The following is a 26841-nucleotide window of genomic DNA, read 5'->3' as shown; positions in this document are numbered from 1 at the left end:
GAATGACAGCCTTGCTGAATAAAGAATTCTTGGCTGCATTTTTTTTTCTGATTCGGCACACTGAATATATCCCACCACTCCTTTCTGGCCTGCCAAGTTTCTGTGGATAGGTCTGATGCAAACCTGATCTGTCTTCCCTTGTAGGTTAGGGACTTTTTTTTCCCTTGCTGCTTTCATGATTCTCTCCTTGACTATTTTGTGAATTTGACTATGATATGCCTTGTTGATGGTCGGTTTTTGTTGAATCTAGTGGGAGTCCTCTGTGCTTCCTGGATTTTGATGTCTGTGTCTTTCCCCAGGCTAGGAAATTTTTCTGCTATGATTTGCTCACATAATCCTTCTACTCCTATTTCTCTCTCTTCCTCCTCTGGGACCCCTATGATTCTGATGTTCGTTTTTAATGAGTCACTGATTTCTCTAATCCTTAAATGGTGCTCTTTTGCCTTAATCTCCCTCTTTTTTCCTGTTTCGTTATTCTCTATAAGTTTGTCCTCTATATCGCTGATTCTCTGTTCTGCCTCATCCATCCTTGCCGCCGCTGCATCCATCTGTGATTACAGCTCAGTTATAGCATTTGTAATTTCATTCTGGCTATTTTTACTTCTTTTATCTCTGCAGAAAGGGATTCTAATCTATTTTTCACTCCAGCTAGTATTCTTATTATCGTGATTCTAAATTCTGGTTCAGGCATCTTGCTTGTATCTGTGTTGGTTAAATCCCTGGCTGTCGTTTCTTCGTACTCTTTCTTTTGGGGTGAATTCCTTCGTTTTGTCATTTTGAAGGGAGAAAAGGAATTAATGAGGTAGAAATTTTGAAATAAAAAAATTAAAATTAAAAAAATATTAAAATTAAAAATTAAACACACAAACACACACACAATTCGAACAGATGATACTAGATCCTATGTGGGTTTTTGTCTGGGTGTTGCAAGTGGTTTCCCTGATTAGAAGGGAAAAAAAGGGAGGGGGGAGAAAAAAAGGAAATCATTTGAGAATTTGAAAAAATGAATACACTAAAGTAGACTAAAATGAGATGATGTGGGTAAAATAGAATTTGAAAAAATACATACACAAAAGTAAACAATATGGTAGAAAAAAAATTAAAGAAAAATATTTTTAATAAAAATTAAAAATAAATGATTTTTTCTTTATCTGTATTGCAGTAAAAAGAAAAGAAAAGAAAAGAAAAAAGACAAAAAAAGAGAAAAGAAAAAAGAAATTGTTTGAAAATTTGAAAAAGTGAATACACTGTAGTAGACTAACATAAAATGATGGAAGTAAGATCGAATTTGAAAAAATTTTACATAAAAGCAAAAAATATAGTAATAAAAAATAAAAATATTTTTAAAAGAAACTGAAAGTAAAAGTGAAGTTTTTCTCTTCAAGAAAAAGAAAAGAAATGAAAAAGAGAAATAATGAAAAAGAAAGAGAAAAGGAAATTGTTTGAAAATTTGAAAAGGTGAGTACACTGAAGTAGACTAAAATAAAATGATGGAAGCAAAGTAGAATTTGACAAATTTACACAAAAGTAAAAAATATAGTAATAAAAATTAAAGACAGGTATTTTTAATAAAAATTGGAAAAATGAATTTTTTTATTCAAGAAAAAGAAAAGAATTGTAAAAGAGAAAAAGTAAAAAGAAAAAAAACAAAAAAAGAAAAGAAATTGAATAGATGAACCTGCTAACAGATTGAAGTAGGACTGAAATTGCTTCATTTTCCCCTACAGGTCAGTCTATTTAGGTCTTTATAGTCCATAAATTAAGCAGGCAGTGAGGCTTGCGTTCTTGAAGAGCAAAATTGGTCCAGTTGGGCAGCGCTCAGTGTAACAGTTCTGCTCTCCACTAGAGGGCGCTGCTAGCCTTCTCGGATGGATTCTTGCAGAGCTAGTAGGTGCGGTATGCACATGCGCTGGAGCAGTGAAAATGGTGCCACTCAACCACCCAGTCTGTTCTCCCAGATCAGTAATCACGCACTGGTCCTCCATCTTCAGCTCTCATCCACTCCCCACTTTTCCATTCTCCATGACCAGGCCCCAGGCAGTACCTCTCTCCCAAGTTTTGTCTCAGATGCAGCTGTTTTCCCCAGCCCCTTCCAAAGGACTGTGGTTTTGACCTGTTCTGCCCCCTGTGGGAGGGTCTCACCAAGCAATGACCGAATGTCAGCTGCAACCAGGAACACCCACTGGACCTTGCTGTTGCCAGTGCCCTGAGACCATGGCCAGGTGCCAGCCCACCCCCCAAAAAAGTTCATGAGACAGTGGAGCAGCAGCATTTCAGGGATTATGGAAAATCACAACACACATCTGGCACCAGGCTTCACTCTCAATGACCTTGCCCAAGCACCAGTGAATGTGGTTACCTTCCAGGGTCTGCTGGGACCAGGTGGCTTCAACAGTCTCTACCAAATGCCCTTCCTTCAGTGGAACCGCTTTTTCCCATGTGGCCCAAGAACCTCCCAGACCCAACTCTGTTCCTGAGGATTCACCTTTCCCACAGAACACCGCCAAGTGTTGAGCTGCGGATTTGAAGACTTTGTGCTCCCCTTATTTACAGCCTTGATGGAATTTAAACCCTCTTTTCTCCTTTCTCCTTTCTCCCTTTTTTAGTTTAGTCCCTGTGGCTGTTTCCAATTTTCAACTTTCTCTCCAGCTGCTTTTGGGGATGGGTGCTTTTCCCTTATGCTCCTCCCTTCCCCAGTCTCTGTCCTCTTTCCACCTGCAAAAGGGGTTCCTACTTTTCGTGGCTTCTCATTCCCCAAGTTCAGCTCTCTGCGCCAAGTATCTGCTGAATTCTGTGGTTCAGGTTGTGTAGGTTGTGTTAATCCTCCAATAAGTTTTCTAGGTGTGTAGGATGGTTTAGTGTTGGTCTGGCTATATTTCATGGATGCAAGACACACAAAAAGCTTCCATGCTGTTCTGCCATTTTGGCTCCTCTCTTTAGAGCAATTTTAAATGTATCACATTTTTTATTTCACTTTTTACTTTTTCATTGTTAGTATGTAGAAATGCAGTTGAGTTTTTTTGTGTTGATCTTGTATCCTGTAAGCATACTAAACTCACTTATTAGTTCTAGTATTCTAAAGAAAATTCCTTGATATTTTCTACATAGACAATAATGTTGTCTGCAAATAAGGACCATTTTATTTCTTCTTTCCAGACCAATGGTTTTATTGTAACAAAACACAATTAGTTAACATGGTTTAAGATCCCACTTTGACATATTAGTTTTTTTTAATTTTTAAAAATTTTAAAAATGTTTATTTATTTTTTGAGAGAGAGTGAGAGAGCATGAGCAGGGGATGGGCAGAGAGAGAGGGAGACATAGAATCCAAAGCAGACTCCAGGCTTTGAGCTGTCAGCACAGAGCCTGATGCAGGGTTCAAACTTGCCAACTGTAAAATCATGACCTGAGCCAAAGTCAGACACTTAACCAACCTGTCACCCAGGCACTCGAGCTATTTTAAATAAAAGTTACTTAAGAGAGAGAAAAAAAGGATACTCAGGCCCTCCTCCACCCCCCTAAAAGCAAGGGAGGAAAATCTCCCATGTGAAAGGTACCCTCCCTGTAGCAGGAGGTAAAAAGACACCCTTATCACCAGAAGTGGGAAATTTAGAGCAGAGGAGGTGGTATAACAGCCTTTGTTACTTTTTACTAATGTACTACCCAGTCCAAACTCTGTTTAGAATCCCTTACTAATTGAAGCTCCCAAAGTTAAGTTTTCTTTGTCCTGCCAATTCCTCACAGATTTATTGTCTCTGTCTAAAATGTATAACAATTTCCTGCCTTGGTTACTTCCTTGGGTCTCAATTTCATTACTGGACTTCCATGCACATGTAATAAAACTTTTGACTTTTTCTCCTGTTAATCTGTTTCATCTAAATTTAATTTTTAGTCTAGTTGGAAGACCTTGAGAGTAAAGAAGAGTTTTTCCTTCTCTCCACAACTAATCTTTAGGAAGCTACTATTTGCTGAGTTGGGTGTAGTGTCAAAGGATATCCATACTTATATTAAAGTTACTAAAACACTCCTCTATTTCCCAACTACATATCTCTGTGAAGCTGGATTTTTTTGTATCCTTCAACCAAAACAGCATATCACAACAGACTGAATGCAGAAGTGGATGTGAGAAACCAACTACATTCCACTCACAAAGACATTAAAGGTATTTTTTAAACAGAGCTACTCTTATAACTAATTATTTTGTTTGGGAAAATATAGTTGTTTTTATATGAACATGCTGTGGATTTACATTTGCTGTTTTTAATGAATTAATAAATATTTGAAGACTTAACACATAAATTTAATTAAACTTAAATCTGATTAAAAGTTTAGTTCTTCAGTCATGCCTACTACATTTCATGTTCTCAATAATCATATGTGGCTGGTGGCCACTGTACTGGACCACACAGATAGAGAATGTTTCCGTGTCTACAGAAAGTTTTATAGGATGGCACTGGAATCTGCAGGTATGGCAGGGCTAAGAATGATGCTTTCTCAGCTAGTTCCTGGAATGGTACATGATAACAAATTCAAGAAAAAAGTCATTTCTCATCACTCCAAGGAGATTATGAGTGAAACCTATTGACCATGCCATCTCACGAAAAAGAAGAGGGTTTGCAACAAATGTGATGGAAATCCTCCCAAAAAAAGAACCATTTATGTTTGTTGTGTTTTAGTCCTGCAAGCCTTCATGCTTTTCTGTTTTTGTGGGGGCTGGGGGGGGGGCACTGTAGCTAGATGGATGGAGGCAGATTCAGAGAAAAACAGGTTGGCTGACATTGTGGACATGGCTAATGCTAAGGTGGGCACTGTGTGGGTGGACACTGGGGACGTGTTGAGCGCTGGATAAGTAGACACTGAAAAAATAAATGGCAACTATGGCAAGATGAACTCTGTGGGTGTAGGTAAGGTACTGGGTATTTTGGGGTCCCTGTTTCTATGTAGTAGAGGGGGCATGGCAAGGACACATGGTTGGGATAAGTCTGCACAGCATCTGCTTTTCTTTGAACTCAGGGAAGTTCAAAGGAAGCAAGTGAAGGTATTAGCGAAGGTGAGAGAAACCAATGCTCATATAATGAGCTGGGAAATTCCACGTCTAATCTGTGAAGGTATTCTTTAATCACCTAAATCTATGATTATAATGAGTAGCTGCCTTCCTATTTAGCATTTTTTTCCTTTTTAGAAATTTGTTCTATATTATAAAGATCTTCCATTCTTATGTCATAAGTCAAAGAAAAAAACTTTTTTCCGAAATAGCAAATATTGGTTGAATTCATCAAATAACTCCAGGGTTCAAATTCTAAATTGTATTCAGAATAAATTAGCATTGTTATGTACCATGAAACTAAGGGTTTTTAGAAAACCATGCACATATTTTTGCAAGATATCATACCCTGATTTCTGTCATGTTTTTTCTTGAAAAAAAAAATTCGTGAATATCAAGAATTCCAACTCACCCAATTCTCTACTACAGGTTAAGAATAAAATTTTAAAAGAGTGGCAATTATGAGGAAGGGCCATTTTTAGGGTCAGGCAGCCCCTGTCATCGAGAAGTGGAATGAGCAGTGGAGCCGCTGGGGTAACACATAAGCCCTGTGAAAGTCCTAACAGGATGGGACAGACTGGAGGCCCTTTTCCCCCTGGCAGTTTGAATGACAGAGGCTCTGAACATTTACAGAGAGAGGTTCAGAATTACCCTGAAATCAACAGCATCTTCTGAAGAAGGTACAGACTACTCAACATCCCAGCAGACATCATATAAGCTCCTACTACTTGGTGGACACCTGGTTCTGCAGAAATGTGGCATGTCTGGGGTGGGAGTGTTGAGCACACAGTAGAAAAAAGACAGGAGGAGAAGCAGCTTGGTGGAGAGTCAAGGACATTATCATGCCAACAAGCAGCAATTTTAAATCCCCTGAACATGCACAAACCTTGCAGACTCAGGTGACATCATTGTCTCCTCCCAGTCTGATGATTACTTGCCAACTTGCAAAGCTTTGCTGGATAATTTTTGCCTTACAGTCTCCAAATTTCTCTGGAGTTCTTTTCAAACATATCTGGAGCGCTTTTGCATCATGCAGGTGTGAGGCAGGTGATAAGCAACACACCTGTCATCTGACATCTGTTGTCTGCTTCATACCTGCTTCATGTTATTTTAAAAATGGGGTTCATTCCCCAGTGACCACTGCAGCCCGTCTAGAAATTCTGCTGGTCTCTCAGTCCCTAGATGTTTTGCTTGTCACCAGCAAAGTCAAGAAGACACGGCTTCAGGAAGAGAGCAACGGGTAGGAATCTGAAGAGCTGGGCTCTAGGTATGATTCAAAAACATGACTTCTGGGTGGTCTTGATGAATTATCTTCCCCTTTCTGGGGAAGGACATCAGTTTGTTTATCTGAAAGCTGAATAGGCTCGCTGGTGGCTTTCAGGTATCTTTTCACCCTAATATTTGCCCATGGTGACCTGCTCTCCCTCAATTCCAGGCTGAGGTTTTGTCTTATCTGCATTAACCAGTCTTCCTTCTGAAGCCTGCCTAAACTTCCATTTTCTTCTTCGGTGCATTTGCTTTTATTCTCTTCAGAGAAAATAGATGTATATATGGAGTGGGGAGGGCAGGGGGAGAGAGAGCATGTACCTGTGAGCAGAGGAAGGTGCATGTGTGCTCTGGTATCAGTGAGTATTTGCATGAGTGTATATTTACATGGGAAAGGGGTGGATATTACCCTCTTAGGCTTCTCCTAGGCAGGCACTGTGGATTCTACTCTCCATCCTGTTACAGCATAGAGGTCTCAGTGATCAAGTCAGCGTGTGTGTGTGTGTGTGTGTGTGTGTGTGTGATTTGGGGGGGAGTCAGTGTGTGTAGGAATTCATCTGTGTGTGGGTCTGGAGGAGAGTTTTAGGGCTTGGCTCCATGTATTGGGGCATCAAGCAAGGGAGGATGTATAAAGAATCATGATGAAATCCATATAAGCACTACTTCTTTCAAAGAAGAAGAACAATAAAGGAATAAACCAAACAGAAAAAGGGCAACTTGGGAACCAGGACTAAGTCACAGACAGCTTGAAACAGGCACCATCTACACTCAGGTGGGACTCACTCAGGTGCAGAAGAAGCCCTGCTCTAGGTAAAGGTGTCCAAAGTAACAGACTCTGGGTGGTCTTGACCCATTGCCAGCCCACGAACGACCTGACACACACACACACATGCGCACACACACACACACACGCGCGCACACACACACACACACTCAGTGCCTGTGCCAGACCCTTTGCTGCTTTATGTTGAAAAAACAATTAAGAAAGTGGAGTCAGCAAATGACACCCACAGCCAACTGTGGAGTTAAAAGTGATTTAATGGGGGCAGGGCAGGAAAGATCCACTTGATCCCCCAAACCTCTCTTTAGATGAGCCCTGAGAAGTTAGAAAAGTAGCTCAGCCAGTGAGACTCTCAGCGTCATTTAGAGGCTCGGAGCCCTCCAGAGCAGTGTGAGGGAAATCTTTGTAGAGGGTGCAAAGAGGGAGGGTTATGACTCAGAGTGGCAGCATGCTAATTGTAAGGAAGGCATAGAAGCAGAATGTGAGAGGGGATTCAGCATCCGGTGGTCAGCTCCCCAAGGGCTTGCTTGGCTGTAGACCCCATTACTTCTGCTTGGTCTTCTGCTGAGCTGGTGCTGGAGTGACTGTTGAGGGACATGGCTCAGGAACCTTGGGGTGGCAGGATTCTGGTGCTTTGGGATGGCAAGGCTCTGGAGCCTTGGGGTGGCAGGGCTCTGGAGCCTTGGGGTGGCATGGCTCATTGGTTTTGGGGACACATGATTCCTGGGGTGGTGGCTGGCAGGGCTGTTTCACCTGCTGCTGCTGAGGCTGAGGGGGAGGGGTGCAAGGCTGCTTCTGCTGATGAGAACTCATGCTTCACAGGAGGCTGACCCTACAGACAGAACAGACAGGTCAGATGATTTAAACAGGGATTAACTAGGTTAGAAACCATGTTCAATGTCAAATAGGTTTCTTTTCAGTCTCCTTTAAATCAAACAGCCTTCATTTCCCCTGGCTGTCTCCCCGAACACTTGAAAGTAAAGTATGCTTTGATAATTTCTGGGCCATTTCAAGAGAAGGAGCTAAAAGACAATTTGTTCTGCTCCATTTCAGTGGGTTCATTCCCCAGCAACATTTCTTCCCCAGACATGTCGAATCCCTCATTGACAAGTGCCCAGGACCACACTGAAGTCTTTTTGAAAGTGACATTGTAGAAACAACTGCAGTCTACCCACCCCTACAAACATGTAGCACACCTGTGACTTACAGAATGCCTCTGTGGGTCTTAACTCCTGTGACCTCGCTTTGCCTTTGCTTATATAGTCTGCTCTGAAATGTTCTTCCCATCTCTATTCGTCCAAATACACCTCCATTGTAGCCCTCATGTGCCATCACCAGGAGATCTTGAATAGGCTCTCCCAAACTGCCAAAACCCTTCCCTGTTCCTCTGTTCCCCTACCAATCACTATCTGCTTTGCATTTCATCTTTGTACATGCATGCACTATCTTCCTTGCTAGGCTGTGAGCTTGCTGAGTAAGTTGCATAACAGCCTGATTTACACAAAGTGTAACAGGCATGGTGCCTGAAATATAGCAAACACACAGTAGAGGTCCATCTCATGAATTAACATTTTTATGAGTCATAAACAGAGAAAATAGTGGTGTTGCTGAGAGTACCTGGGTCTGAGTTCTAGTCACATCCTGGTGTTAACTTACTATGGGTACTTACACAGACCTGTCCCTTCCCTGGCCCCCAGTCCCATAGTTATCCATTGAAGTAGCAGACTTACCTGCCCCTAAATTCCCTTCACACCCAAACTATGCCTTACTCTAAAATACAGATACCCCAGTACTCTCTCTAATTAATACCCCCATCAGCTCTCTTAAACATATTTGTCTTTGTCCAGTTTCCAATAATAAAAAAATAAACATGAATTTCAAATTGGTCCCAAACAGAGACTCACCTGGTACGCAGCAAACAGGTTGTCTGGTTGCTCTGGTCTGATGTGAAGTCAGCGGCCAGCTGGCCTTTTATAGGATAATGTGCCCTGCCTCAAGGAAACAGAATCACCCCAGGCCCCCTGTGTTTTCATTCCTTACCTGTCAAACATGATTCACCCTACTCCCCTCAATTACCAATTGGCTCAGCTTTTGTGATGAAAACCACCCACCTGATATTTTTTTGGCACTGGCTATGTGACAATGATGTCACTGGTGCCTGATTCCCAGTGCCACCCTCTCCCTTAGACCCAGGCACAGGGTTTGTGTGGGGGGAGGGGGGAGCCACAGACTTCCTAGAGGGTTTCATGAGTTAACCCTGGAGGAAGATCTGAGTCCTTTTTGTGGCCTTGCTACCTTCTTGCTGTCTCTTCTATTCTGTGGGACAGAATACATTTGGGCACATGAAAAAGTGGGAGAGGGGTGCGGAGGAGCTGAGGTGGGCACCAATTGTCTGTCTTGTAAAGGTAGATGCTAGAGGTCATCGACTGACTTAGGACAGACTTCTTGTCTGGGGTCCAGAACGTTTTCCCATCTTTCCCCTAACCCCATTGAATCACCCACATTCAGATTACTTAATTATTACCCCCAACCCCACCCCTTCCTGACTGGTTGCTAATCTAGGTGAACCTGCTTTGCCTTCACCAACCACACCTTCACCCCTCTCCTACTTCAGAGATTTTCAAGGGCTAATTCCTCTTCTGGGATAACCTTTTCCCTCCACTCCACCCAGCCTTCTGGCCCTGGCCCTTCCTTTCTAACCCAGCTGCAAACCACCCACCGCCCACCAAAAACCTGGAAGCCTCTTCTAACTACCTTAGCTCCTAAGAGCCCATTCCCACGCCTTCTTTGACACTTTCAGTCCCAGCTTTGACACCTGGAGGTCTTGCTGGCTGCAATGCTTTCCTTCTCATGGCTCTGTATCACCTGGGGGCTCTCCCAGCATCAAAGCTGTGCCTGCTTCAAACAACAGCTCTCCCATGGTGATATTTGTTTCCACAATCATTTAACAAATATTAATGGAGATGCTAGTATATGCCAAGCATGTCTCATTCTGGGAACTATCCAAGTGTGAAGGCCACTTCCCCTCAACAGACTGGGAAATTCCTAGCACCAGAAACACATCTTACTTCAGAGCCACTAATTTAATGGATCTCAGAGAGCTTCAGTCTATACTCTTCAAGTGATTTTTGGGGGATTTGAGGTTACAAGAGGTTAAATAACTCTCCCAAAGTCAAATAACAAGCCCCATGAGAAAATTAATTCTACATTGAAATCCTATGTTCTTCTTTGAGCCCCTCCCTACTCCTAATGCCTATACAGGAAATTAAACCCAAGCAGGAAAATGAGTACAGGTGGGAAGGAGAACTCAGATTTCCTGGCTTGCAGCTGGATCCACTCAGTCCTGGGAGAGCTTTATGTGACAGGCAACGTAATAAGAAAAAAGAGCCTTGCCTTTTGGGGTAAATCTTTAATATTTGCTAAAATGAATACTCTTAGGTAGAAATAAGGCTGCTTAATGTTTGAAGTGCCCCTGGGATTAACAGTAGTATTTCTATCTCTGCTGAAAATAGAAGGGGTGTGAATTAGCATAGGTGGAAGTAAGGGACCCCTTCAACATATCACTCAGTGGACCAGGGTCTGAAAGAGGAAGGGAAAAGCTAAAATGCCTGTTTTGACCCAGAATTGCTTTCACTTTGGAGAAGACACCAGGAGGGCGTAGTGACAGAATCCAAGTACCCTAACTAGTAATGAGACTGAGGTTGGCAGTACGTGAGTAGCTTCTGAGCTCCTGAGAAAGGTATGCCTTCCCTCCATGATAGTCAGATCCTCGAGTCTCCTTGCCACAGGGCTTCTCTTTTCTGGGAACATAAGAACAGGGATTCCCAAGGTCTATACACCAGCAACTTCCTGTGATCAACATAACATGAAACTGAAGTCACTGGTTCAGCTCTGTCCTCAAAACACATCTGTTACTAGGCGTGGCCTTTGGAAAATCCAAATCACCCTTAGAACCCATGTGTGTGGACAGCTCCTCTTCCTCATTCCCCTTCCCTGCCCCCAGACACCTAAATGTTTGTGGAGCATCTGCTGGTTCCAGCTGGGTGAACTTGAGTCCTGGGTCAGCCTCTCACTGTCTCTTCATGGCCATTAGTGCACCTCCCTCCTCACAAGGTGCCTGTTATGTAGTAGCTGCTCAGCAAGCTGGCGATTATAGAAAGACTGACTGACTGACTGACAAATAGCATTATTTATGAAGAAAGGCCCAGAGACTACTGGGAAGTTCCTTGTCTTTGGGGGGTGAGCTGGGAGGAGGAAGGGCTCAGCAAAGGACAGACAGCACTGCCACTGCCTTCCTCAGGTAGCTGCTCATTGTCAGCTCCTCACCTCCCTCTGAGCTGGTGCTGGCACCATGACCACAGCTGAGCTCCAAGCCTCTCATCTGACTCTCGCTCTTCCAGGCTTGGACTAAGTCCCTCCCTTCACCCAAACCCACTCTAGGGAGCCCCTAACAGGAGGAGCTCCAGGCAGAACCTGCTGCTCTACCTGGTAGTATCCTTAGCCAGAGGGTTCTCTTTCTTACTCCCCAGTCCTGTGGGGTCACCCAGCTTGTCCCAGGCTCTGGAGGATCTGAATAGAGCTCTGCAGCTGGAATGCCATGTACCCTCCCTGGGCCTTGGCCCTGGATGCCAAGGAATTTTGCTGTCACCCAATACCCTGCCCTGGCTGGACTCTCCTACCTACCTTGGCTTGTGTTCCCTTCACTCCATCCAACACTGCTCTGGCTCTGGCCTCTGGAACTTCCTGTGACCCCCAACAGTATTCTTCCTGTTTGCCTATCTGAGGCTCACTCAGCAGTTGGTGTTGAGTCTGTTCTCCCTTTCAGAGAAGTTCCGTTTTACTACCGGTGTGGGGTTAGCGGGTGAATCTGGCCCCACAAATGTCCCACATAATTAAAGGGGGATAACAGTGGCTTCCAATGAGAAGTACATCTCCCATTATTTCACAGGACACCATCCTGAGGACACCGAAGGCTGCTGCTGTTCACACATCAAAACCTGGCTCCCATCTGGACCAGCTGCCAGAAGGTCCTTTAGCTCTGAGCATGCCTCAGTTTCATCATGCATTTGCAGAGCAGGGAAGGTGGTAGTGCTGAGCCTTGTCAGTGATCAGGACTTTTTCTGCTTATGTCACTCCCTTCTCCTGTGCTTCCCCAAGACCCAGAGCATGCAGAGAATGTCATGCAGAATTCCAATTCTAGTCATTTTACCATGGGTGCCATATTTAAGACACGCTAACATCTGGAAAAAAGCGGTAGTAAGAAACCTTCCCCCTGTCACCTTGAAGAGCTAGGGACACCATTTCAGGCCATGATGGTTTTAAAGAAGTCTCCATAGCCTACGGAGTCCTCCATTTGGAAAAAAAGAAGGAAACAGAGGAAGAGACACCATGTCCCAGGCATTTAGAAACCTCTTAAACACCTTGGTCCAGCAGGTAGAAGACATGAAGTTTGCAGAGATGATGCCAAGTAGAGAGGGACAGGAGTCCTAGCCCTGGAGAGCCTCCACCCTGGTCCTAGTCCTGGTCCAGGAGAGGGGAAGAGATGAATGGGGAGGGAGGGGACCCATTCCAGGCCTCGCAGCTGGTTTAGTAGCAGAATCAGACCAGAACCTGGGATGCCTGATTGTCTCTCTACCTCACTGTTGCTCTGAAAACAGAGCACAACCCCCTCTCCCAGCCTCCCTCTCTTCCACTCTCAGGCCCTCAAGGGAAAGATAAAAAAGTTAATTCTGGATTCTCTTCCTTGAGGCAGATAGAAAAGTAAGGATCCAGGCTTAGTACTGGCCCAGATGTTCCAAGGCCTTGTTACCCCTTCGTAGCAGTTATGAGCTTAAGCATGTTACCTAAACTTTCTGCCCTTTGATGTTGCCATCTTTAAAATGGGGACATTAAGGTGTATTTCACAAGAGTGTTGTAAAGATTAAATTAAATGATGCTTCAAACATTCTTAGGATGAATGAACTAAAAATGTGCATACTAATTCCTGCTAATTCCTCTTCTTCCACTAGAAATCAGATGAAACTTCCTCCTGTGGAGTGTGTGTTTCCTTTTTCTGCTCTGTGCATGCATGTGTGTGTGCATTTGTGTCTCTATGTGTGTGTGAGGACCCAGGCTCCAGGCACCTCTTACCCATGGAGCACAATGCTTGGGCTTTCCAATTGCTTTATCTCTGCTGTTTTTTTCCACTAAACTTTTAGGTAGACATTTTGTCAGATTGCCCAATTTAGACATTATATGAGCTGGGGTGCAGGGCCAGTGACCTAGGCATGCCCTAGGTAAGGAAAGTTGGCAGAAAAACATTAAGGAACACTCCCAGAAGTCAAAAGGTAGGAGGTTCCAGGATACAGTCCCTTAACAACACTGCCATATTGTTTCTCAACACTAGCTGGAGGGCTATGTTCAGGACAAACACTGGCTGGGTCCTGATATTCTCCCACAGCTAAACTGATCAATTCCTCTCTATTGTCTATTTAAGATAGAGTTTCTCTGGGTATGGATGATCAAAGACACAGATATTTTCTTGTTGAGGGTATCGAGTTTTAAAATGAAATCTCAGGTGGTTCAGACGAATGTCTTAGGTGTGCTGCCCACCCACCACTCATTGCCCCTTGGGTTGTCGAAGGGCAGAGTGACAGCCTCATGGCTAAACATTTTCCACACACAGTCCAAAACCCCATTGGAAGTGACCACTGTTTGTAGTTGCCTGTCCCTTCTTTTGTTTCTTCAGCTGTGTCTGCATTTTCCCCTATCCATTTGTGAAAGCAGGTACCCTCAGTGTGCAAAGTATACATAAAAAAAAAATTATACCTACAGATTACAAGTTTGGAAACATAAAGTTCTAGGTTCAAATTCCTACCCTGCTCCTTACTAGTTGTGCATGGATGATATTCAGAAGATTTCTTAATAATAATATCTGCCATTTGATTGGCACCTACAAAATTTTGTTTTGGGCACTTGACACTAATCCTCACGACAGTATTGCTCCAAACAGGTCATTTAACCCATTCTATAGATATAGAAGCCAAAGCACAAAGAATAGTTACCTGCACAAGTTTAATGTTTTTTTTTTTTTACCATTTATTCATTTTTTGATAGAGACTGAGAGTGAGCGGGGGAGGGGCAGAAAGAGAGGGAGATGGAATCTGAAGCAAGCTCCAGGCTCTGAACTGAGAGCACAGAGCCCGATGCAGGGCTCGAACTCATAGACCATGAGATCATGACCTGAGCTGAAGTCAGACACTTAACCGACCCACACAGGAGCCCCTCACCTGCACAAGTTTACATGGCGAATAAGTGGCAGGGACAAGATACAAATCCAGCACTGAGGCATAGGAATCTCAGTTGATCTTATCTATAAGTTAGGAATGATAATATTTGCTTCCAGGGCTATTATTAAATGAGATTACATACGCAAAGCAACTACTATAGTGACTAGAGCATAGTAATGGATAGTGGATATCACATGACTTTTTTCTCCTTAGGGTTATTGGAGTTATTGGAAACTCATCTTCAGTGACTCAGAACATTGTATAATGTTCTTGATTTGTGAAATAGTCAATTAATCATTTATTTAACACATATTTGCTGAATAACAACCAAATGTCAAGCATGAAGTTCCAGCCTTAATGAAGTCTGGTGGAAGAATAGGCAGCCTTCTCTGAGCTTCTGGGACCCAATACCCAATGGTGAAGGGTGTTTCCCCAACTGTCCTAAGCGTAAGAATCACTTGGGATGCTTGTTAAAATAAAAGTACAGCTACAACTTCTTTATCCTAATGACATAGAAATAGCTAGGGGAGGCCTGGGAGTTTGTATTTCTAAAGTGTTTATCAGGTGGTTCTTATGATAAAATAAGTAAACATTAGGTTCTAAACCCAATGGCTTTTCTTTCTTGATTGCAATGGACATCATCTGGTATCTTTTAAAAAATATCCCTATCTGGGTTACACTTCTTTTTTTTTAAATTTTTTAAATCTTTATTTATTTTTGAGAGAGACAGAGTGTGAGCAGGGGAGAACTGAGGGGAGGGAGACACAGAATCAGAAGCAGGCTCCAGGCCCCGAGCTGTCAGCACAGAGTCCAATGCGGGCCTGAACTCACAAACCATGAGATCATGACCTGAGCTAAAGTTGGATGCTTAACGGACTGAGCCACCCAGGCACCCCTGGGTTACACTTTAGTTCTAACCAGTTAATTTTTAACAAGTCCTCAGCTACCATCATGGTTGAAAATCACTGCTCTAACAGAATGGCTAAACTCCTATTCCCTGAACTCAGACAGCCCCAGTGCCCTGAACTCCTCCCTGTGGAAAGGAGGTGAGGTGGGTGCTGGACACATATTGATGTTGATGCAACTAGATGCTGGTGGATGTAAGTATTTAACCTGAGGACATTGGGAGCCTTGGGAAGCAATGATGTCTCCTCCAAGGAAGGCTAAATACTTCCACACACCCTTGAATCCAGCCCTCCCTGCAAAGAATCATCAAAAGACAGGCTCTGGTTGTCTTGGCCAGGCATGTCCTGGAGCCAATGGCTTGGAGCCAGTAGATTGTCCTGTGTCACCTGCCTGGACAACATCATGCACATGGTATGGAGATGTTTTGCTGGTGTAGGCAGGTGGAGAGGGGGAGGCAGAACTTTACAGGTATCCCCCATTTTTGAAAAGTTCACATTATACCTTATTTTTTTAAACCAAAAACTTACATTAGTCTCCATTTTTTGCTAACCGAAAGAGTATTGTCATACTCTTGTGGAAATAGTGCTAAGCTGTTTTGCAGTGAGCCCCTATAGAGGCAGCATACACTCTTAACAGTAAGAGCATCCCCACCAAGCTGCTCGTTCCCCGGGAACATCACTTAGCATCGAAGGAGCCAGCAGCCAGGGTCAGAAGTACATCGATTATTGGAAACTCATCTTCAGTGACTCAGAACATTCCATAATTTTCTTGAGGTAAATTCTTGTAGGAAATTGAAATTCTTTCACAACTGTGTCTGAACATCTGTTGTTTGTTTCCACTTAGCTTGTGCATCCTTTATCAGGATGTGTCCTCAGGTATCAGAAAAGCCTAAGATGAAATGAAATGATGCCTCAAACATTCTTAGGATGTATGGACTAAAAATGTGCATACTAATTCCTGCTAATTCCTCTTCTTTCACCAGAAATCAGATGAAACTTCCTCCTGTGGAGTGTGTGTTTCCTTTTTTCTGCTCTGTGCATGCATGTCTGTATGCATGTGTGTCCACATAAATGGGGTCATTCGATATGTTTTCATACTATCTGCTTCCTTTCCCTCAGGGATGTATTTATAAAGTTTATCCATGTTCTGTAGTGTAGCGTGTCCAATTTCATTGCTATGTAGTGTTTCATTGTATGAACATACCATGGTTAACTTATCCATACTTATGTTAATGAATATTTAGGATAGTTTCAGCTTGAGGTTATCATAAGTCCTGCTATAATGAACATCTTCATCTATGTGTTTTACAATAATATGTATATATTTGTTTTGTATATACATTAAAGAGTGAACTTTCTGGGATAGAGGTGCAACTCTGATGCAAATACTGTCTGATAGTTTTCCAGAGTGACTGTCCAACTTCTTCCCCCATCAGCAGTGCAGGAGAGATCCTATTTATCTGCCCCCTCTTCTACACCTGGAATTTTCTGTGTCCTTAATTTTTGCCAGGATTTTGGCTTGCACAGTGGCATCACACTTTCATTCTAATCTGAATATCTCAGCAACTTTTTATGTTTATTGTTTATGTTGACATTCTCTTTCATGAAGCACCTGTGCAAACCTTTGCCCATTTTCCCAGTATGTTGTCTGTAGTTTTTATCAATTTTAGGAGTCCTTTATGTATTCTCAATAAAATACTTTATCTCTAGCATGTACATATCACACATATGTATTTATATACATATTCACACACGCATATACATACATATGTGTGTGTTTGTGTAAAATTCTCCCAGCCTGTGTCTTTGTGTATTTTAATAGTATCTTTTGTTGAACAGAATTATTACTTTTATGTAGTCAAACGTATTAATTTTTTTTGTACATAGCACTTTTGTGCTATTTAGGAAGTCTTTGCCTGCTCCAAGGTCAGTAAGACTTACTTTTGTGCTTTCTTCTAAAATTTTATGTTGTTTTACTTTTTAAATTCAGATCTATAATTTGTCAGGAATTATTTTTGTGGATGCCCAAGGTGAGAGTTAAGATGTATCTGTTTCTTATGAAAGCCCATTTGACTCATTGCCATTATTGAAAAAACGGTCTTTTTGCATTTGTTTGTAATGCCATTTGGGGGGGGGGAGGATGGGGTAATGAGTCAGATAATTGTGTCTGTGTGACTGTATTAGAGTCTAACAGAATCTTTCAATACGTGAACATGACATACATCTTCATTTGTTAGCTCTTCTTTAGTTTCTGTAATGTTTTATACTTTTAGTATAAAGGTTTCATATATTGTTCACTAAATTTAGTTAAGGTAATTGGTGCTATTCTTTTCATTTCTTTGTTCCCCTAGTTTTATTGAGATACAATTGTCATATAACATTGTGTAAGTTTAAGGTGCACAATGTGGTGATTTAATACATGTACATATTGTGAAATGTTTGTCCCTGTTTTTATTGAAGTCAAGAAAAAGCAAAAATCTTAAGTACAGATCGGTGAATTTTTTATATACCTATGCACCCATGTTACTACTATGCATGGGACAGAACATTTCCAGAAATCCGGAAAGCTACATCATGTGCCTTCTGGTGAGTGTGTTCACCAAGGATAACCACTATTCTGACTTCTATAACAGATTATATTTGCTCCTGGTCTTAACAGTTCTAAGTGCCAATATGGTATCTTCTCCAGGGCCTCTCTCCTCGGCAGTTTGTACAAATGCCAATCATTGTTTCATTGTTCCACTCTCCTTTTCAGACACTTTCTGCTTAGGATTTTAGTCCTAACCTGAACATTCCCAGAATTCGCTAAATTTTAAGAATGGAAAAGTCAGTCACTTGCTTGAAGCCCCAGAAAATATCCATTGGCTCTTTCAATTTCTCTGTCCCCCAGCAAGAGTCCACCACAGTGGAAAACCAAGGTTTTCATTCTGCTCATACCCAGAATCCACAAATGATGCTAGGATAAAAAAAAAATTTTGGCTCATCTCTGAAGTTCTCCTTCCTCTGGAGTCTTACCGTCCTCATCTGAGTTCAGATAGTTTATGCATGTATTCTAGATTTGCTCTAGATGACTGGTTGGCTATAAACTACCCCATTCCACTCAGAAGCAGAAGTTCATTATGCATTTGGGGATGTAAGAACAGCAAGACCCTTGGGGCGCTTGTGTGGCTCAGTCGGTTAAGTGTCTGACTTTAGCTCAGGTCATGATCCCCCAGTCCATGGGTTTGAGACCCGCATAGGACTCTGTGCTGACAGCTCTGAGCCTGGAGCCTACTTCGGATTCTGTGTCTCCCTCTCTCTCTGCCCCTCCCCCACTCATGCTCTGTCTCTCTCACTGTCAAAAGTGAATAAATGTTTAAAAAAAGTAAAAAAGTCAACCGATGTAGAAAACGCATTTGACAAAATTCAGCAACCTTTCTTAATAAAAACCCTAGAGAAAAGTCGGGATAGAAGGAACATATTTAAAGATCATAAAAGCCATTTATGAAAAGCCCACAGCTAACATCATCCTCAATGGGGAAAAACAGAGCTTTTTCCCTGAGATCAGGAACATGACAGGGATGTCCACTCTCACCGCTGTTGTTTAACATAGTGTTGGAAGTGCTTGCATCAACAGTCAGACAACGAAAGGAAATCAAAGGCATCAAAATTGGCAAAGATGAACTTAAGTTTTCACTTTTTGCAGATGACATATTATACATGGAAAATCCAACAGACTCCACCAAAAGTCTGCTAGAAATGATACATGAATTCAGCAAAGTCGCAGGATACAAAATCAATTGTATTTTTATACACTAATAATGAAGCAACAGAAAGACAAATAAAGAAACTGATCCCATTCACAGTTGCACCAAGAAGCATAAAATACCTAGGAATAAACCTAACCAAAGATGCAAAAGATCTGTATGCTGAAAACTATAGAAAGCTTATGAAGGAAATTGAAGAAGATATAAAGAAATGGAAAAACATTCCGTGCTCATGGATTGGAAGAATAAATATTGTCAAAATGCCAATACTACCCAAAGCTATCTACACATTCAATGCAATCCCAATCAAAATTGCACCAGCATTCTTCTCGAAACTAGAACAAGCAATCCTAAAATTCATATGGAACCACAAAAGGCCCCAAATAGCCAAAGTAATTTTGAAGAAGAAGACCAAAGCAGGAGGCATCACAATCCCAGACTTTAGCCTCTACTACAAAGCTGTCATCATCAAGACAGCATGGTATTGGCACAAAAACAGATACATAGACCAATGGAATAGAATAGAAACCCAGAACTAGACCCACAAACATATGGCCAACTAATCTTTGACAAAGCAGAAAATGGAAAAAAGACAGTCTCTTTAACAAATGGTGCTGGGAGAACTGGACAGCAACATGCAGAAGATTGAAACTAGACCACTTTCTCACACCATTCACAAAAATAAACTCAAAATGGATAAAGGACCTGAATGTGAGACAGGAAACCATCAAAACTCTAGAGGAGAAAGCAGGAAAAAACCTCTCTGACCTCAGCTGCAGCAATTTCTTACTTGACACATCCCCAAAGGCAAGGGAATTAAAAGCAAAAAATGTACTACTGGGACCTTATGAAGATAAAAAGCTTCTGCACAGCAAAGGAAACAACCAACAAAACTAAAAGGCAACCAATGGAATGGGAAAAGATATTTGCAACTGACATATCGGACAAAGGGCTAGTATCCAAAATCTATAAAGAGCTCACCAAACTCCACACCCGAAAAACAAATAATCCAGTGAAGAAATGGGCAGAAAACATGAATAGACACTTGTCTAAAGAAGACATCCAGATGGCCAACAGGCACATGAAAAGATGCTCAACGTCGCTCCTCATCAGGGAAATACAAATTAAAACCACACTCAGATTTCACCTCACACCAGTCAGAGTGGCTAAAATGAACAAATCAGGAGACTATAGATGCTGGAGAGGATGTGGAGAAACGGGAACCCTCTTGCACTGTTGGTGGGAATGCAAATTGGTGCAGCCACTCTGGAAAACAGTGTGGAGGTTCCTCAGAAAATTAAAAATAGACCTACCCTATGACCCAGCAATAGCACTGCTAGGAATTTACCCGAGGGATACAGGAGTGCTGATGCATAGGGGCACTTGTACCCCAATGTTTATAGCAGCACTCTCAACAATAGCCAAATTATGGAAAGAGCCTAAATGTCCATCAACTGATGAATGGATAAAGACATTGTGGTTTATATACACAATGGAATACTACATGGCAATGAGAAAGAATGAAATATGGCCCTTTGTAGCAACATGGATGGAACTGGAGGGTGTGATGCTAAGTGAAATAAGCCATACAGAGAAAGACAGATACCATATGTTTTCACTCTTATGTGGATCCTGAGAAACTTAACAGAAACCCATGGGGGAGGGGAAGGAAAAAAAAAGGAGGTTAGAGTGGGAGAGAGCCAAAGCATAAGAGACTCTTAAAAACTGAGAACAAACTAAGGGTTGATGGGGGGTGGGAAGGTGGGGAGGGTGGGTGATGGGTATTGAGGAGGGCACCTTTTGGGATGAGCACTGGATGTTGTGTGGAAACCAATTTGACAATAAACTTCATATATTGAAAAAAATAAAAAATAAAAATAAAAAATAAAAAAAGTAAAAAAAAAAAAGAACAGCGAGACCCTTAGGCTTCAAGGGCTCATAATTCAATAAGAGAAATAAACACATACAGGTGAACTATAATGCAAAACCAATTATATGCATAATTCATAAAAGAATTATAACAATTATATTACTAATAGAAATTTGTACAAAGTTGTCATAAGACCTTGTAAGATACCAGTTCTTTCTAAAATGTTAAGTGAGGTTCCATGGAAACCTATAGAAACCCATAGGAATATTTGAACTAGACCTTTAAATCTAAGAGTGTATCTTAGAGAATAGAGGGGAGAAATTCCTTCTATGCAGAAGGAATAGCATGAACCAAAAAACACAGGTGTCAAAACTGAATGTCAAAAAATTCAAGAGTGAATTTTTTGGTGTTGCAGAATTGTGGTGTGCTTTGGGTCTTGTAGGGGAATTTTGGAGTAATCCGTAGTTTTTATACCTGATATAGGAATTATGGAACACTCTTAAGTTTTCTCTTTGGTCATGAAGAAGTTGAAGCAAATGTTGCATAATGTCCCTTTTGTTCTGACATTATATTACTTTATTTTATTTATTTAGTTTTTAGAGTTTATTTATTTATTTTGAGAGAGACAGAGACAGAATGAGTGGGGGAGGGGCAGAGAGAGAGGGAAAGACAGAGAATCCCAAGCAGGCTCTGCACTATCAGCACAGAGCCTGATGTGGGGCTTGAACTCACAAACCATGAGATCATGACCTGAGGTGAAATCAAGAGTCGGATGCTTAACAGACTGAATCACCAGGTGTCCCTGACATTATATTGCTTTAAATGAAGAGGAGCCAGAGATAAACAAATCACCCTTCTTTTACCACATATATGAATGAAATTTTTATTTAAGATATTGTTACTTTTGTAAGTTTCTGATGGATGAAGTTATATTTTAAAAAAATCTTAAAATCGTATGGAATCACAAAGACTCCCTCCCCCATAGCCAAAGCAATCCTAAGAAAGAAGAACAAGCTGGAGGCATCACACTTTCTGATTGAAAATTATATTATAAATCTATAGTAATCAAATAGTATGGTATTGGAATAAAAACAGACACAAAAATCAATGGAAAACAATAGGGAGCCCAGAAAAAAATTCCATGCATCTGTGGTCAATTAATTTACAACAAAGGAGACAAGAATATACAATGGAGGAAAGACAGTCTCTTTTGGGACTGGGAAAACTGGACAGCCACATGTAAAAGAATAAAGTTAAACCACTATATTACACCATGCACAAAAACTAACTCAAAGTAAATTAAAGATTTGAATGTAACACCTGAAACCATAAAACTCCTAGAAGAAAATATAGGCAGTAAGCTCCTTGACATCACTGTAGGCAATGATTGTTTAGGTCTGACACCAAAAGCAAAAGCAACAAAAGCAAAAACAAATGAGACTACATCAAACTGAAAAGTTTCTGCACAACAATGAAAGTCATCAACAAAATACAAGAGCAACCTACTGAATGGAGGACAATATTTGTAAATTATGTATCTGATAAGGAGGTAATATCCAAAATATATAAAGAAGTCATACAACTTAATAGCAAAAACAATTTGATTAAAAATGGGAAGATCAGAGGTGCCTGGGTGGCTCAGTCAGTTAGATACCCAACTCTTGATTTCAGCTCAGGTCATGATTTCATGGTCTTTTGAGTTCAAGTCCCACATGGGCTCTGTGTTGACAGTACAGTGCCTGCTTGGGATTCTCCCTCTTTCCCTGCCACCCCTCTCCCCCTCGCACTCTCTCTGTCTCTCCCAAAATACATAAATTTTTAGAAATGGGAATATCAGAATAGACATTTTTCCAGTAAAGACATACAGATGGCCAATAGGTATGCAAAAAGATACTCAACAGCCACTCACCACTAGGGAAATGCAAATCAAACCACAATGAGATATGACCTCACACCTGTTACAATGGCTATTATTGAAAAAGTAAGAAATACTGAGCGTTGGCACGTATGCGGAGAAAAGGGAATATCTTTGCCCTGTTGGCAGGAATGTAAATTGGTACAGCCAGTATGAAGAACAGTATGGAGATTTCCCAAAAAATTAAAAATAGAGCTGCTATATATCTAGCATTCTACTTCTGGACATTTATCAAAAGGAAATTAAAACATAACTTAAAAACATATATGCACCCCAATGTTCACTGCAGCATTATTTACAATTAACTTACATCATTTATAACTTGCAAGATATGGAAATAACCTAAGTGTCCATTAACAGATGAATAGGTAAAGAACTTGTGGTATATATATATATATATATATATATACACACACACACACACACACACACACACACAGTAGAATACTATTCAGCTATGAAAAAAAATAAAATTCTGCCATTTACAACAACATGGTTGGACCTTGAGTACATTATGCTAAGTGAAATAAGTCAGACAGAGGAAGACAAACATTATATGATTTTTTGTCTACATATGATCTCTCTCTCTCTCTCACACACACGCACACATATGAAGGTGGAGTGGGGGGGATTAGTGAAGGGGGTCAAAAGGTAAAAAGAAGATGGTAAAGCATTCCTTGTGAAGGTAATGGATTCTCACATAGTCACAGAGAAGTGGGACCTTGTCCTTGGCCACTGGTGTGATTGGTGTGGAAGGCATGGATGTGAGCTGATAGCCTCAGGCTCACACCGCAGCAGAAGCACACCTTGTTTCCATCGTTTTCATCTTGCTGACTAGCTGCTCTATGAAGATCTACTAGCCCTGGATCCCAAGTGTCTGTGGGAGGACTCACCAAAGCCTTCAGGAAGACATGGGAATGGCATTCAAAACCCAAGCCACTGAGAATCTGGCTGGTGCTTAGAAAAAAGGATCCAGACAAGGGGTTTGCCAAGATGCACCAGCCTTTTCTGCCTGATAGGGGAGTTCATTCAGGATGTAAGGACTGGGGCCCAGAGGGCTGGCAGAGAACCCTGTGGGTTAGAAACATACACTTCTCCATCTTAACTCTTTTTACTGCCCTTTGACTTTCCTGGTTAATGCCTGCACCACTACGTGTTAAGAAATTGCTACTTGGATATAATAGCCACAGATGTCAACTTAAAAAAAAAAAAGTTAAAGAGGGAGGGAGCCAAACCATAAAAGACTCTTAAAAACTGAGAATAAACTGGGGGTTGATGGCGGGGGTTGGAGGGAGGGGAAAGTGGGTGATGAGCATTGAGGAGGGCACCTGTTGGGATGAGCACTGGGTGTTGTGTGGAAACCAATTTGACAATAAATTTCATATTTAAAAAAAGGGAAAAAAATGAAAGAAAAGGAATAGCTTTCATGATACAAAGCTTGGCTTTGGCCAAACATAAAAAAAAATAAAGCAAAATGAAGAAGGTGGTTAATTAATTTCTTTTCATTCTAGTGTTAAATGAAGAAGCAATTTATTATTGCAGTTGCCCATGGTGGCATCTACAATTCAGTGAGCAAATCCCAAGGGAAGAAAGAATAAAGTTCAATGGAGAAATTCTGGCTGTATATTTGGCTGCTCCTGCCCACCAAGGGCCTCGCCTTCAAACTCAGCTCTTTATATCTGGAAGTTTGCTGTTTCTTTTCAATACAGGCAGCTGGTCTTGTACTAGGGTGAGGAAGCCAGCTGGAGAAATAAAACTTCTTTCATAAGCCACATAAAGTTGTACTGACTGACAAGGCAAACTGTAAAATTGCACACACTGTGTACACTCACACCTGTATCCCTAGAACAAGTTTTCTAACAAAATGACCATGACATCCAGACTGAGACTCAGGCTAGACTGTCTTGGGAGAGCTCTGGAAAACCGGCATGGCAGAGTGGGAAACCAAACTCATAGCAGAACTTGCTAAATATTAGATGGGTGAGTGATGGAGTTTGCATTAATGAACAGATGAATAGAAAACACATAAACAAATATATGAAAAATTCATTTGCACATGTCTGTAGATGTGCTTTGAGGTACTCTTATATCTTACAGTATGTTTTTTCTGCTTTTTTCAGAACAACTTCTGAAACACAAAAGCCACAATTGTCAAGTAGGCTGGGGGCTTCTAATAGTAGGAGTTAAACTGTTCCTCCCTTTGTCTTTCCCTAGATACAACTACTTAGCAAGGGCCTCCCAGACTCTGGCCAAATAGACCCTGGGCTTTCTTTCCTTCAGGATCTGACCTTCCCCATCTTTGGTTACCAGAGCCACAATACCCATGAGGATGCACTCCCAGCATGTGTATGCTTGCACACTCACTTCCCTAAAATGTTCCCTCTGAACCAGTGAATGGGTCGCAGACTGGAGCAGGATGCAAGGAGGTAAAGCATGGAATTATTAGGGGAGGCAACAGAAGAAAAGTTCATGGAAGGAGGGTTGGAAGAAAGAAAAGGCAGAAGCTATGCCTCATTACTCAGGGTGGAACCCTGGAAGAAACCCAGATGCATCTGTTGCTTTGGGACATGGATGGGGCCCTAGCTGTGGCCAAACTAGAAGCTGGAGAGGATAAGGGCTCCTCATATCCACATGGAAGAGTGTCAGGGCAGGATACAGAGGAAGACTTGACCAATGCTGAGTGGGAGAAAATCCTGACAATGCTTCATTTGACCCTGGGCAGAAAGGGGTGGGAGAGGAGGGCAACTCTTGGGGCTGGAGGAAGAGGAGCAGGAGGAAGAGAGGGCTCCTTCTGCTAGCGTGGATGTGGGGCAGGCGGTACCCCAGTTCATCCTCACTTCTGTTTACTCTTGGGGGCTTGCTGGGCCGAGGAGCACTTGTGCTGGGTGGGCACAAATGTGCCCTTGGGTGAGTATTGCTTCTTGGGCTGGGGAGTACATGGATCTTTGATTTGGGGTGCACACATCTCCTGACACCTGACAGAGGGTGGCTGACAGGGCTGCTTCACCTGCTGCTGGGCCTTCTGAGGCAGGTGCTGGATCGTCTGCTGCTGCCAAGAAGACATTGCTACAGGGACAGGGCAGCCTGAAAGAAACCCGACAGCGGACATGAGAAGGGCTCCCTCCACCACCTTCCCTCTGACTCCTAGAGCAGTGTTTCCTTACAATAGCCAAGGACATGGTAAGTGATTAATAACCTCAAATTGGTCAATGGATTGACTCACACACACCCATGGTGATCTTCCTCTCCCTTTCTTCCTTTTGCTGTGCTGTTCTGATTTCCTACTTTCTTTCATTCTCCCATGGACTCCTGACTTAACTGAATACATATTTGATTTCTCAGTCTTCCCAGGAAACAAGGTCAGGTGCTGAGTTGAGGATTAAAAAGTAGCGCAAACATTTGTAAGATCCAAGCGTGAGGCTGCCGTGGGTAGTGCAGTGAGTGCCAGCAAGGATGGAAGGGTGTGCAGCAGAGGGCAGGAGCAGTCCACTTCTTGGAGGGAAGTGTTGTGGTGCGGAAGTGACTGGAAGAAAGCCTGTTTCAGGAACTGCAAGGCCTGAATTGTAGTCCAGGCTCCACCCCCTGACTCACCATGGCATGCTCCGCTGTCACTTAGTGTGGCCATAGGATGGAGGTTGTAGCCCTCCATGGAGAACTGGGGGACTAAAGATCACATAGATTACTGGAGGTCAGGGACTAGACAAGGATGCTTCACCAAGAGGCGGCCTGGTTCAGTGGAAGGAGGACCGACCAAGAAGCCACAGACCATGGGTTCTAGATCGAGACTTGCCGTGCACTGGCCAGGCGTACCTCTGGGCAACCTGTGTTCTCTGGACTTCCATGCCTTTGTTTGGAGGATACTGATCTGGAAAGATCTCTGAGGCTTCCCAGCTCTGACCCGTGTCTGTGTTTTTCTCTTTTCTAAATTTGTAGTTATGATGATTATAAAGGGAAGCATAGGTTCCTGGTAGCAATCGTTGTAGTGAGGCATAGGAGTTTCAGAGTGTAAAATGAAATATATAATATGCTGTTTCCGTAAACCTAAA

General features: G+C 42.1%; 2 protein-coding genes across 2 annotated transcripts; both read right to left on the bottom strand.

Moving 5' to 3' along the window:
* Positions 1 to 7330: 7330 nt before the first annotated feature.
* Positions 7331 to 9139, bottom strand: LOC106970854 (cornifin-A). The gene is made up of 2 exons (XM_015067538.3): positions 8996 to 9139; positions 7331 to 7923 (listed from the first exon to the last, which is right to left on the bottom strand). Exon 2 carries the CDS (start codon positions 7902 to 7904, stop codon positions 7635 to 7637), a length of 270 nt encoding a protein of 89 aa, XP_014923024.1. The 5' UTR covers positions 7905 to 7923; positions 8996 to 9139; the 3' UTR covers positions 7331 to 7634.
* Positions 9140 to 25628: 16489 nt separating this feature from the next.
* SPRR4 (small proline rich protein 4) lies at positions 25629 to 25859 on the bottom strand. Its single transcript, XM_015067539.3, has one exon. It carries the CDS (start codon positions 25857 to 25859, stop codon positions 25629 to 25631), a length of 231 nt encoding a protein of 76 aa, XP_014923025.3.
* Positions 25860 to 26841: the final 982 nt, after the last annotated feature.

The sequence above is a fragment of the Acinonyx jubatus genome, chromosome C1, assembly GCF_027475565.1.
Source record: "Acinonyx jubatus isolate Ajub_Pintada_27869175 chromosome C1, VMU_Ajub_asm_v1.0, whole genome shotgun sequence".
Classification (NCBI taxonomy): domain Eukaryota; kingdom Metazoa; phylum Chordata; class Mammalia; order Carnivora; family Felidae; genus Acinonyx; species Acinonyx jubatus.
This window is presented reverse-complemented; position numbering and strand designations above follow the sequence as displayed.

Coding starts and splice junctions, on each gene's coding strand:
- LOC106970854 (XM_015067538.3), bottom strand. CDS start 7,904: ATGAGTTCTCATCAGCAGAAGCAGCCTTGCACCCCTCCCCCTCAGCCT.
- SPRR4 (XM_015067539.3), bottom strand. CDS start 25,859: ATGTCTTCTTGGCAGCAGCAGACGATCCAGCACCTGCCTCAGAAGGCC.